This window comes from Ascaphus truei, chromosome 18 (genome assembly GCF_040206685.1).
Source record: "Ascaphus truei isolate aAscTru1 chromosome 18, aAscTru1.hap1, whole genome shotgun sequence".
Taxonomy (NCBI): domain Eukaryota; kingdom Metazoa; phylum Chordata; class Amphibia; order Anura; family Ascaphidae; genus Ascaphus; species Ascaphus truei.
The window spans coordinates 12,275,604-12,288,450 of NC_134500.1; the positions used below are offsets into that span (position 1 = coordinate 12,275,604).

At 42.8% G+C, this 12,847-nt stretch overlaps 1 protein-coding gene across 1 annotated transcript in view; it reads right to left on the reverse strand.

Annotated features, from left to right (window-relative positions):
* Window positions 1-12,847, reverse strand: part of ADAMTSL3 (ADAMTS like 3) — a 257,600-nt gene that overhangs the window by 76,275 nt on the left and 168,478 nt on the right. The window contains exon 8 of the mRNA XM_075575555.1: window positions 2,640-2,714. Coding sequence (XP_075431670.1) covers window positions 2,640-2,714 — 75 coding nt within the window. The remainder of the gene's footprint in view (window positions 1-2,639; window positions 2,715-12,847) is intronic.

Below are 12,847 nucleotides of genomic sequence, written 5' to 3' on the forward strand. Positions count from 1 at the left end.
TTTGTCGGAAGTATATTCTGATTCTTTAAACTACAATAGGGTGGTCTTTTTTTTAAATTATCAAATTCGGTCAAATAAACCAGAGTGTTTGGGGCACTTTTAATAAATTGAGAGACTCCTGCTCAAAATGTCTCTTCCCTCATCATCAACATAACAGCAACACTCTTTGTCTTAATCCATCCACGTCTTTGTGTGGAGATGACATCTCGTTGCTGCTGAGGGCCCCTTGCATTGCGTTTTTCCTGGGGAAACCACAGTCCCATTACCTAATACTTAAATTACATACCTCTTTGATCTCTCCTGCACAGGAGTTTTTGCAATTTTCTACACGTTTTAATACTCAAAAGGGAATAACCTTTCGCAAATGGGGCACATTCATTTTTGTACATTTTTCCATCATCTCAAAATCCAAGCTGCAGAAACCATCAATACATGTAATATGCTTTGCAGATCTGGAAACGCTAAATATTCTTTTTTTTATTTATTTTTTTAACTGTTTGACCTAAGCCCCAAAGGCCCAGATTCACAAAGCTCTGCTAAGTCATTTAATGTGGCGTTAGCCTAACTGAACGGGGTATCTTCAAAGGAGACTAACATCGCGTTAAGCCATGTTTACGCAGGTGAAAAGTTAACGCGCTAAAAGGGGTTAACAATGATGTGCAATGGATGCCTGATCGCAGCATCGCAGTTCCACTAAAGTCTGTTTTAGGACAGGATGAGGATAGCCTTATTGTAGCATAATGTTGCATTCTGTTCAAACAACATGTCGTTAAGTACGTTAGCGTTACTCTTACCCCGACCCTGAAATACTGATGTTCTTTAGCTTACGTTGAGGAGGAGAGCAAAAGGGATATAACGCTATTTTAGTTAAATTCTGCCTAACTGTGGCGCTACACCCAGCCTTATTTCAGGATCTGTATGGGAGTAACGGCAAGTGTAGGGTCTGACCTAACTAATGTAATGTTAAGTGCCTGAGTTATCCTTAATGGACCTTTGTGGACATGCACTGTGGTATGGTGGTATGGTAAAGCCTCATTTGTATATCATGTGCATGTCATTAACACTAATTGCCCTTTGTTCGTTAATCTTAACATAGCGTTAGATTACAGTCACTATTTATTTATAAAAATGTTTTACCAGGAAGTAATACATTGAGAGTTACCTCTCGTTTTCAAGAATGTCCTCGGCATAGAGTTACGATGACAGATACATAGTTACATTAAATGAACAGAGGTTAAACATTATAGTTAAAGACATTGCATACACAGTAAGAGATAATATATGTTATAGACGTATGTAACAGTTACGGCCCAGATTATAATGTGAGACAGCCTTAGTTTTGAAAGAAGTTAGAGTGGTGGCGGCTGTGAGAGTCTGCGGTAGACTGTTCTAGGCGTGGGGTGCACGGTAAGAGAAGGAGGAGCGTCCGGATACAGTACTTTGTTGAACCTCGGGACCGTGAACGTTAAGTAGCTTAAGTGAGCTTTGTGGATCTACGCCTTAAACTTTGAAAGAGTTCCTCATTGGATTTTTTAGATGGAAAATCAGTAATTGACCCTATAGTGTCTATAAAAAGGAAAAATCCTACCAAAAAAATAAGTATTTTAATAGGGTCATTTAGATTTGATTACCATTAATGCTATCATCCCAATATTGTCATTCCTTTTTTTTCCCCTACATACAACCTCTTCAAAACGTATCTAATAGTATATTTATCCAGATATGTAAAGAAACATATTTAATATATAGGTTTTCTACAACATAATAAACTTAAATGGTTACAGATTAAAGAGCTAACTAAAGAAGTGTGTCTTTTATATGATGATGTGAAAATTAGGCCAGTGGAGCACATACAGAGAAGTAACTCCACACATCACACAATTTAATGCATATCCCATCTTTTAGCATCTGTCAAAAGTACAATTTCTTTTTTTAGGTTGGATACATCTGACGCGTGTTTTTCCAACAGACTAAGATTAAAAAATGGCTCAACCTGGAGGTTTAATTGATGCAAACTAGTGGAAAATTTGACATTAACTGAGCGAATCCAGTTATCTTACAGTATGTGTCTCCAGTAATTCCTCAGTTTGCTGCTCCTCTTATCTGAAGCTGGCAGAAACTAGGAAAGTGCCACGAGACCCCTTCCAGAGACAGAAGGCACATCCCAGCTCCATCAGGTGCTCTGCGGCAGCGCACGCCTTAGCAAATATGCCCTTTAAATCGCCAACATGTGACTGCGATGTGTGCGTTTTGTACCAGGAGGGCATGCGCTTTCAAAGTCATTTTAATGCCAACAGAACTTGTTAATTAGACCAGGGGTGCGTAAACTGGGGGGTGGGCGCAAGATTTTTCAGGGGGGGGGGGCGTGGTGGTTGCAGATGCCCCGCGCTCTTCCCCCAAGGCATTTAAATGAATGCCGGGGATTAACGTGAGGCCTCTGCAACGTCCCTTACCTTGTCTATGCGACGCCATGGCTATGCGTCATCAAATGACCCTGTGGTGTCATTTGACGCCGAAGACAAGGTAAGAAGGGGGGCGCGAGCAGGGAGGGAGAGCAGGCTGGGGGGCGCAGCGCGGAAATTTTCCGCACCCCTGAACTGGACCATCATGTGCTAAATAATATTTAAAAGGGCTCATACAGACGTGTGCCGGTCCCTTCACGGTGATTCTCACACTGCGGCTTCCATGCGGTACAGCAATTACAGTCTCTTCTCCTACGGAAAAAAAGAGCAAGAGGTTACACTAATCAGGGCAGATGTCAGGGAGTATCGTGTGACTGCACAGTGCGGTGATGTCTGTGTGTGAATACAAAAGCAGGTGTATAATAGGGTTTTTTTTTTTTTTTCATTAGAAGTATTTCATAAAATAAATATTTTATTCCCAGAGAAGAATTTCAGGAGCAAAACGTAAAAGAAAATTCCGGCCTCCCACGACTGTCCCCCTTCCTTCACCCTCCCCCACCTCCTTCCCCCCTTCCTTCGGCCAGCAGCAGGAAAGGGTTATAGAGGGAAACACAGACAGGAGATGGGATTCCAATACAATGCACTGTGGTTCAGATCCACACAGTTCCGTTGTTGACATAACGAGGCATCGTTGAGTGCTAACGGAGATCTTCACAGCGCAGTCATTTATTTATTTATCAAATGTTTTACCAGGAAGTGATACATTGAGAGTTACCTCTCGTTTTCAAGTATGTCCTGGGCACAGAGTTATGATGACAGATACATGGTTACAAATACATAGTTACATTAAATGAGCATTATATACAAGACATTGCATGCACAGTTAGAGATAATATATATTGTAGGCGTATTTAACAGTTACAGACCAGATTTAAATGTGAGACGGCTTTAGTTTTGAAAGAACTTAGACTGGTGGCAGATCTGAGAGTCTCCGGTAGATTGTTCCAGTTTTGGGGTGCACGGTAAGAGGAGGAGCAGCCGGATACTTTGTTGAACCTTGGGACCATGAACACTCTTTTGGAGGTAATGCCATGTTAAGTGCTGTTTTCAGCTGTAACGAGCCCTGGTGTTAACTATCCACAGAGAGCCGTTGTCGTTAACGCCGAGATTTAACGATGGGTTACATAGGTCAGTGGTGTTCAACTCCAGTCCTCAAGACCCCCCCCCCCCCCGCCCCAAACAGGTCAGATTTTCAGGATATCCCCGCTTCAGCACAAGGTGGCTCAATCAGCCCCAGCAGAGGTGGCTCAATCAGAGGCTCAGTCGAGCCACCTGTGCTGAAGCTGGGATATCCTGAAAAGCTGACAGATTGTGGGGGGGGGGGGGGTCTTGAGGACTGAAGTTGTTGATTTTGATAACATGTTGTTATGAGTCCTCAGTTATAGGTCTGGGCTTGTAATGCTGAAGAGATGACAATTTCAAGCCTATATATTAATTATGCTATATTCTCTTCAGACATATATACGAAGATAAGAAGTTAAATCAGTCTGCAGACAGGCAGGTGTAGAAATGTTTGTCTGTTGATTTTCAAGAGTTTGAATTAAAAGGTTAGTTAAATAGATAGTTAGTTAGTAAGACAACACAATAGAGAGAGGTCTTAAAAGATATAGAATGTAGGATTAACTACAGTTACTTAGTGACAGAACAAAGAGTTTCTTCTATATCAAAGTAAATGATGAAGTTTAAACATTCATGACTAATTAAGAACATTTTGAGCTGACAGTGAGAAAAACAAGGGATTGCTATGTTGAGAAAAAAAAGTATAAAGAGTGTATCTGGATTTATAGAATTCAGAATCCTTGAACATCACCAAGCTAAGGCCTTGCCCCCGCTGCATGCTGCGCTCACCAGAGCCCTCCCCGCAACGGCGCCGGGCCCGCTGCGAGGGGGGGGCCGCAGCGCTCGCGCGAGAGCTACTCCTGCTCTCAATAGAATTGAGAGCAGGAACTCGCGTCGAGCGGCTAGGCACGCCCCCCGGCGGTTCAGCCAATGAGGGCGAACCTGCCGGGTGACGTCATGGCCGCGCCCCGTCACTCCTCCGGCACGCCCCCCCCGGTCTCTGCTCCTGCAGTGAGCTGCAGACCGGGGAATCGCCGGAACGCGCAGCCGAAAGCGCGGGCGCGCATTAGAGCGCCGTGACCGGGGCCTTAGCCTAAGAAATAAGATAAAGATTCTCCGCTCTATAACTACATTCTATACGCCTGAATGATGTAACCGACTGAAATGATGCTGTGAAAGATGTCTTCTATTTGTCTCTGATTAAATTGAGAAAAGAACCGGACCGTGGACTATTTGATGTATATTGAAAGGTGGGATATTTATTTGCACCCATCTAAGGAAGCAAATCTTCAAATGCGACTTCCCTGGGCTGGAGAAGAAATTGGCTCCATTCTAATGAATGGGACTAAAATCTTCTCCAGCAAGGGGAAAACAGCCCGGCCGCTTATTGAGTTAACAGTCAATTGTTTGGCCAACCCACTATGTTTTAAAGACCAAAGTCAAAAGGATCTGGTGTAGGGATATGAACGGGATTTTCTCACATTAAAGACCAGTGTTATCATAACCATTAGGGAACTCTTCTCTGAAGAGGAGATATATACAGTGAGAATGTGAATATTTGAGAAAATCCCTGGTGCCAGGTGGGCTTGGTGAATTGGGGGGTGGGAGGGGCAAGAATAGGGGTTTATTTTTGGATAAATGTGCCCCATTTGATATGTCTACTTGTTGATGCCAGTATACTGTGTCAATCTACTGTATAGGTGGCCAACTCCAGTTATCAAGGATATGCCTGCTTCGGCACAGGTGGCTCAACCAGTCCCTGCTTCAGCACAGGTGGCTATACCAGGCCCAGCTGCAGCACAGTTGGCTCAATCAGTGGCTCAGTCTTTGACTGAGCCACTGATTGTGCCACCTGTGCTGAAGCAGGGATATCCTCAAAACCCGACTTGTTGGTGGCCCTTGAGGACTGGATTTGGCCACCCCTGCTCTACTGTATCTCATTCTGCTAAACAATTTTTTTCCTGTGCTCCCACTCTCTCTCACAATTAAAACAAAGGTATAAATCTCCCTGAAGTAGTAAACATTGCCAATTATCTACAAACGCTGACGTGAGAAATCTGAAGCATAGCTGTGGTGAAGAAGTGCTTCCACTCCATAGATACACGGCTCCGCTAGCATGTCCTGGCATTATTCTCTAATTACCAGCAACGTGGAGGAAGTTATTTATCTGAGTCATGCCTTTTTGCCTATTTCCCATTTCCTGTACCATAAAAAAGCCGCCCTGTAAAACTTGCCCAAGTTTCAGAATTCACAGGGAAAATGTAATTCAACACCTGAGCATGTGTCTAATTATAAAATCGGGCAGGGACCCATTATAAACATGATCAGGTATAGCAGCTCATACAATAGAACCGTTATTTGTAAGCTATTGTTAGCTACTGTCTGCCATCCTATACACCAAGGTAAAACATGATCACAAGAGTTTATACACATAAAAGAAAACAGATATACCAACTTTCTGTCTTTAACCAAGATGTGTGTTGGGTTCTAGCAATACATTTAATATGAGCACTTCAGTTATATAAACACAGCTGATCCATCCAGCAATAATAGGGATGACCCAGTGACCGCCGGGCAGTTGATCAGCATTGCTTTGTAATGTGTTGGTGCTCCCTCTGACAGCGAAAAGTTTAACAGCAAGATCACCTTTATACACAACCCTAATGTAATATTGCAAGACCTAAATATGTTCATTTCCAATAATAGTAGGCCTCTACGAACACACAAACTATACTTCAAGCATGTTGCAAGAGTTAGATCAGACAGCTGGCCACATAAACTGCTAAGAGATATAAACAGCTGGCTGGTTTCAATAAACACCTTTATTTTGGCAAACATCGTATTGGTTTTCTGCATCCCAAATATCATTGCACACACATCCCATTGCCTGGAGCCCCTGACGTGCGGTCAGACTTTAATAAATATGTACTCTCCCTAAAAGACTGTGGCTAAAAATCATGTTCATAAGGTATATGCCAGTTATAAATGGAACATTGTCATTACAAATCTATTTTACGGAATGTTTCTGTAGAGCGGCTCTCTTAGCCAGCTCTCTACCAACCAGTATGGAGTACAATTTTGGACACCACTCCATAAAATAAGACATTATAGAACTAATTAAAATGCAGAGAAAAGCCACCAAATTAATAATGGGATGGAAAATCTGATTTATGAGGAGAGGCTAGCTAAACTAGATTTGTTTACATTAGAAAGAAGGTGTCTAAGAGGGGATATGATTACTATATACAAATATATTCAGGGACAATACAAGTAGCTTTCAAATATTCATCCCACGGCCAGTACAAACGACACAGGGTCATACGTTGACATTGAAGGCAAGGAGATTTCACCAGCAACAAAGGAAAGGGTTCTTTACAGTAAGGGCTGTTACAGTGTGGGATTCATTACCCATGGAGACTGTGATGGCAGATACAGTAGATATCTTCAAAAAAAGGTTGGACATCTTTTTAGAAAGGAAAGGTATATAGGGATATACCAAATAAGTAAACGTGAAGGATGTTGAGCCAGGGAGTAATCTGATTGACAATATTTGAAATCAGGAAGGAATTCATTTTTTTCCCTTATGAGATATCATTGGATATTTCACTGGAGTTTGTGTTTGCCTTCCCCTGGATCAATATACTGTAAGTACGGATGTAGGATAAAGTATCTGTCGTCTAAATTTAGCAAAGGTTGAACTTGATGGATGGACGGATGTCTTTTTTCAACCTCAGCTACTATGTAACTATGTAACTGTGTAGTATAGAATGCATGTAACTATGTAACTCACTCCAATGAAAAATATAACCCAATTAAAGCTAGGTACTTGCTATGCAAGGTAACTAAGACACTGCTCGCTATTTGTTCTTCTAAAGACCAATTTTCAGACTAAAATGGATTCTTAGCAAGATATTCCAATGAATTGTATTAAAGGTTTGTTCTAAAAAAAAACATGGATTATATTCAGAAATCGGAATAGTGGTTTTTCGAATGTAAAAGAGATTTACAATTTTCTTCTTTATTTTTTTGAGCAAATGATTAACCTCTGGACTACATCCCTATGACATCAGCAATTATTTTTTATTAATAATTAAAAAAAAATAGGATGTTTCTTCTACTTTAGTTACATTTAGTATATTGCTAATTTAATGCTGGATCTAAATAAAACATATTTTACCTGTAACCCTCCCTGACCCCACAGTTACTGGGAAACGCAATCATCGGATGGATTGCTGAATAGATCAAAGCCAAAAAGCTAATGGGGTATAGTTGGGTCAATCCTCCCACTGCCGGATGGGCGAGTATTTAATTTATTTATAAAATGTTTTACCAGGAAGTAATACATTGAGAGGTAACTCTCGTTTCCAAGCATGTCCTGGGCACAGAGTTATGATGACAGACGCATGGTTACAATACATAGTTACATAAGTGAGCAGGGTTATACGTTATATACAAGACATTGCATGTATAGTTAGAGATAATATATTATAGGCGTGTGTAACAGTTACTGACCAGATTAAAATCGGAGACAGCTTTAGTTATGGAAGAACTTAGACTGGTGGCGGCTGTGGGAGTCTCCGGTAGGTTGTGTAGGTGTGAGGTGCACGGTAAGAGAAGGAGGAGCGGCTGGATACTTTTGTTGAACCTTGTATCGCACTGCAAATCAGTGTTGGGGTTCAATTGTAACACACCAATGATCATCAGTAAGAAACATCAGCTGCTGCTCCATACAGAACTTACAATTATTAGTTGAGCCAAAGCAAATGGGAAAACCTGGGTTTAGCAGCATTTATATCATATAAACTGTCCAAGGAAAAGCAATTTTACACGCCAGGAATTAGCCGGCACCAAAACACACACACACACACACACACACACACACCCTTACACACACATTCCCAAGTAATATGTTACATAGAAAGTTGTTGGGAATCTGAGACGTGCTAATACTGTAACAATGATCACTTCATATTTCACTTATGGAATAAAACACAAACTGTTTTGTTTGACAAAGTCTGGGCTTGCCGTATTGAGCTTTCTGGAGCTGTGTCAATATACAGGCTTGTGTTTATCAAACTTATCACCTGACACAACCACGCAGAATGAATCAACGGCCCGAGCCATTTGTAATGTTTTCAGACTGATGTAAGATTAGACTCATGGTCACAGATGGGGAAAGTTTCCAAAGGAAGACCATAAAAGGCAACGTGTAAGCCAAAGGACATTATAAATCCACTGTTTGTTGGGATTCACGATGCTTTTCACAAGCAATCTAACAATCCACCGCATAGGAGGTGTACGTGGAATATGTAACAATTCACAGGGATTTACAAGTGAAAGGATTTGTGCCACAGGTAGTATATAATTAAGAAATCCTGTTTTGTGTTTGATTTGTGTCATAATAGTGTATGGCCCCTGGTTTAATAGGCTGTAAAGTCACCCTCCTGTTGCTCAGAAAGATGTACGGCAGGGGTGGGCAACTTCAGTCCTCAAGGGCCCCCAACAGGTCAGGTTTTTAGGATATCCCTACTTCAGCACAGGTGGTTCAATCAGTGGCTAAGCCAAAGACTGAACCACTGATTGAGCTACTTGTGCTGAAGCTGTGACTGATTGTGCCACCTGTGTGGAAGCTGGGACTGATTGAGCCACCTGTGCTGAAGCAGGGATATCCTGAAAACGTGACCCGTTGGGGGCCCTTGAGGACTGGAGTTGGCCATCCCTGATTAAGGGGATAATTCTATATTTAATGTACGGGATATAGAGTGCAAATAGTCACATGGTTATATATACTCTGGGACTATCTGCGCTCTGCACTCCGTGTACAATGTGTACCTAGGACGATTAGAAACAGTCTTATCTCAACGGAGCTGCACTATTCCCAATGGTTGTATTTTTTTATATTGTGGCTACCTTTCATTTTACATTTAAATATTTGCACCTGAGTTCACTGTTTTTGATCATTCTATATTGTCTGCAGTAGCCATTAGGACTATTTTCAGCAAGAAATCCCAAGCAAAGTCACGTTTTTTTCTTTTAGCTGAAGTCGTCTCAAAGTGCCATTTTGGACACTACAGAATAAGGCCCTTACACTCTATTCAGCATATTGAACAGGATCTATATATCAAAGCAAATAAATGGTTGTGGTGACGACAAGCAACTTGAGTACACAGTCGCACTGTGTATGTAAGTTGTTACCCAAGTGTCTTAATTATGATGCCGAATGCCGACGGTTAGACAGGGAAGATTGTGTTACTTCTGGCTCTGGCATTGCTCTACACACCTGGTCCCCAACAGCAAAGGGATTTTAATGGTGCATTCAACACACAAACGGTACGGATAAGGTTTGTGCTACTATATATAACTTGATGTGAACATTCACTGGGGAAAAGTCAGTACATCTGAGACAGGAACATTGGTTACCATACAATTGTAATTGTCATGTTACCCTCTTCCCCCTGCGAGAGGATGTAAAGAGTAGTCACCCCTTTGGTGGATGACCAGATGTCCTTGCTTTTCTGCTGCCCTCTACAAAATAATGCTTTTATGTGCTGCAAAGGAAATCCTGCAGATGTTGAGATCCCACACTACTGTATCTGCTGTAGCCCTGCCCATTTCCTTTGACTCTACAGAAGCAAGAGGTGATCACTTTCAAATGACCTTGGGAATGATGAGGGCCAAAGAGATGTCACTGTGACTAACAGCTTGACGGTTTGCTGCCCTGATGCTGTGCTCTAAAAATTGATACTGTCAATTGTTACAATAAATAATGCTTCCGATAATCTGATTAAAGGGACATTACTTCTCCACATCACTTCTTCACTCCTCCATTCTCCCCCCCCCCCCCAAAAGGGTCCTTATCAATGCCTTAGGCTACAGCCACAGTGAGCGCGCGAGCAATGAAGCACCTGGCGCGCTCGTGGCCTACACCCGAGCGATCTGGGGACTTCAGATCACTCGCAATGGGGAGGCGTGGTGGGGGCGCAGCCATGACTTCACGTGGCTCATTCGCCCTCATTGGCTGAACCGTCGCTGTGACCATCGCTCGACCGCCGCGCCAAAAGTCAAATTTCTTGACTTTTTTAAATGTGGCCGCGCCATCACGCTTTCTGCATGCGCACGCACTGACTGGGGCTGGCCCCATAGATGGCCTTCTCTTTGTTCGGCGCCGCGTACGCGATGTGTTGACTGGGGACGAGACCTTATGGACGTTGAGTGAAGTTGGCTCTGCTGCTCCATAACAGGGGTTTTCTTGATTAATATTTGGGGGATACATAGGTTATTAATATTCAGATGCTCCAAAATAATTTTTTACTGGGGGTAGCCAATAAAACAACTCTGTTCTTGAACAAACTTTGAGAATATTCAGCAGTGCGTATGCACACGTAAAAAAACCTCGCGTCCCCCTGTTTGCGCACCGCTGCTGTAGACCACGGGTGGGCAACTTCAGTCCTCAAAGGCCACCAACAGGTCAAGTTTTCAGGATATCCCTTCTTTAGCACAGGTGGCTCAATCAGTGGCTCAGTCGGACTGTGCTGAAGCAGGGATATCCTGAACCTGGCCTGCTGGGGGGGGGGGGGGGGCTTGAGGAATGCAGTTGCCCACCACTGATGCACTTGCACACAAACGCAAGTTAAGATGAGACTTCAGTGTGCTAATTGTGCACCAAAAATCGGTTTGCATAGGCCCCATAATGTTTACCCTTCAAACCCTTCTCCTCCCCATGCTAGTAAGAAGATAACTCAGACCTCAAAACCAGTAGTTTCCATTAAAAAAAATAGCTAATATCAGCACTTAGAGCATTGCTGCCAAGAGTCCCATTTTTCAACGTGTTGGAGATTTGCTCATTGGGTTAATTCCTTTCTTTTAGGAGAAATCTTGGCACGTTAGTCATATGAATTCTGTTCTTGTCGTGCCTGGGGGAGTCGTACGCCCTCCCTGACCTTGTATTCTATTACTTCCAAGCTGACATGTCCCGTGCAAAGAGTAAGACGTTGGAAAGGCACGGGATCAGATTCTCAGCAGAGATACGGTATGAGTAATACGCTGGCAGAGATCGGGACCCGGCGCTCTGCTTATTCCACTGACTTACGGCACAATTTCAAAACAAAACCTTACTTTTACTTTTCTTTCTAATATAGAATGGTCATTACGAGTATTTTCCAAATCAAAGGGCCGCCACACCCCAGGCTTTCTGTCATTTGTATGCCACACACAGTTTGCTAGTTAATGGAAACACGCAGAGTACTGGTCGTCTTTAGATCAGGGATGCTCAACTCCAAACCTCTGATTGAGCAACTGCGCTGAAGCAGGGATATCCTGAAAACGTGACCTGTTAGTAGGGTTGCCAGGTGGCTTCCCCAGCAATATTGGACACAATGGTGAAAGGTGCGACGCGCTTGAGACACATACTGAACACACACACCTCTCACCTTTCTCCGTTCCATGCTGTTTCCTCCTCTCCTTGGCCCGACCCCCCAGGATCCCGACACCTCCTCCTGCTTGGCTGCTACTGGGTAATGCAGCCAGTCAGTATGGGGGAAGCTGCCCAGCCCCCCTAGCAACAGCTCTGCTCTCTCCCTGCTCGGGGGGAAATCCCGCGGCCCCGCCAAACCGGTCAGGTCACTATGTCCAGAGAGGTAATACTGGTCATATACATGTCCAGTATTCAATACTGGACCCCTGGCGGCAACAACTACCTGTTGGTGGAGGGGAGCTCGAGGACTGGAGTTGAACACCCCTGCTTTAGAGAATATATTCTGGCCAGGGGAATTATCTTACATATATGTATCAGTGGGGAATGATGATGCAAGTTTATTGAAAACAAAGAAATCAGTTTGATGTTTGGTACATTACAGCAGCCATGCCACAAATGCTGGGATTTTGAGGTAATTTAATAAATAGCACTTAGAATTGCATACTGCCTCTAGAGAGGACAACTGTGCGGTATCTATTACAGGTTTCAAACTTGTGGAAGTATGGAACGTTCAAATACCTAACCAGACCAAGACTTGGCATTTCATACGCATGAAGGTTCTAATAGTGGGAACAGCAGACCAATGACAATAAAACAGCACTTTTATCCAATAGGCACAGTGCCTCGGGCCTACGAGCCTTTCAAGAGCCTACGAAAAAGTTTGAGACCTGGAAAAAAAGATGTCTTGATCCGAAAATAAAGATAAAAGGCATGTTAAAATGTAATGACAAATACTATATAGAGAGCAATAAAGTTTGCTTAAAATACAAAAATATGAAGTAAACAATACTCAAATGAAACTCTATGTCATATGTATATTACTTTTATGCGTAGGGCAGTTATGAGTGAATAT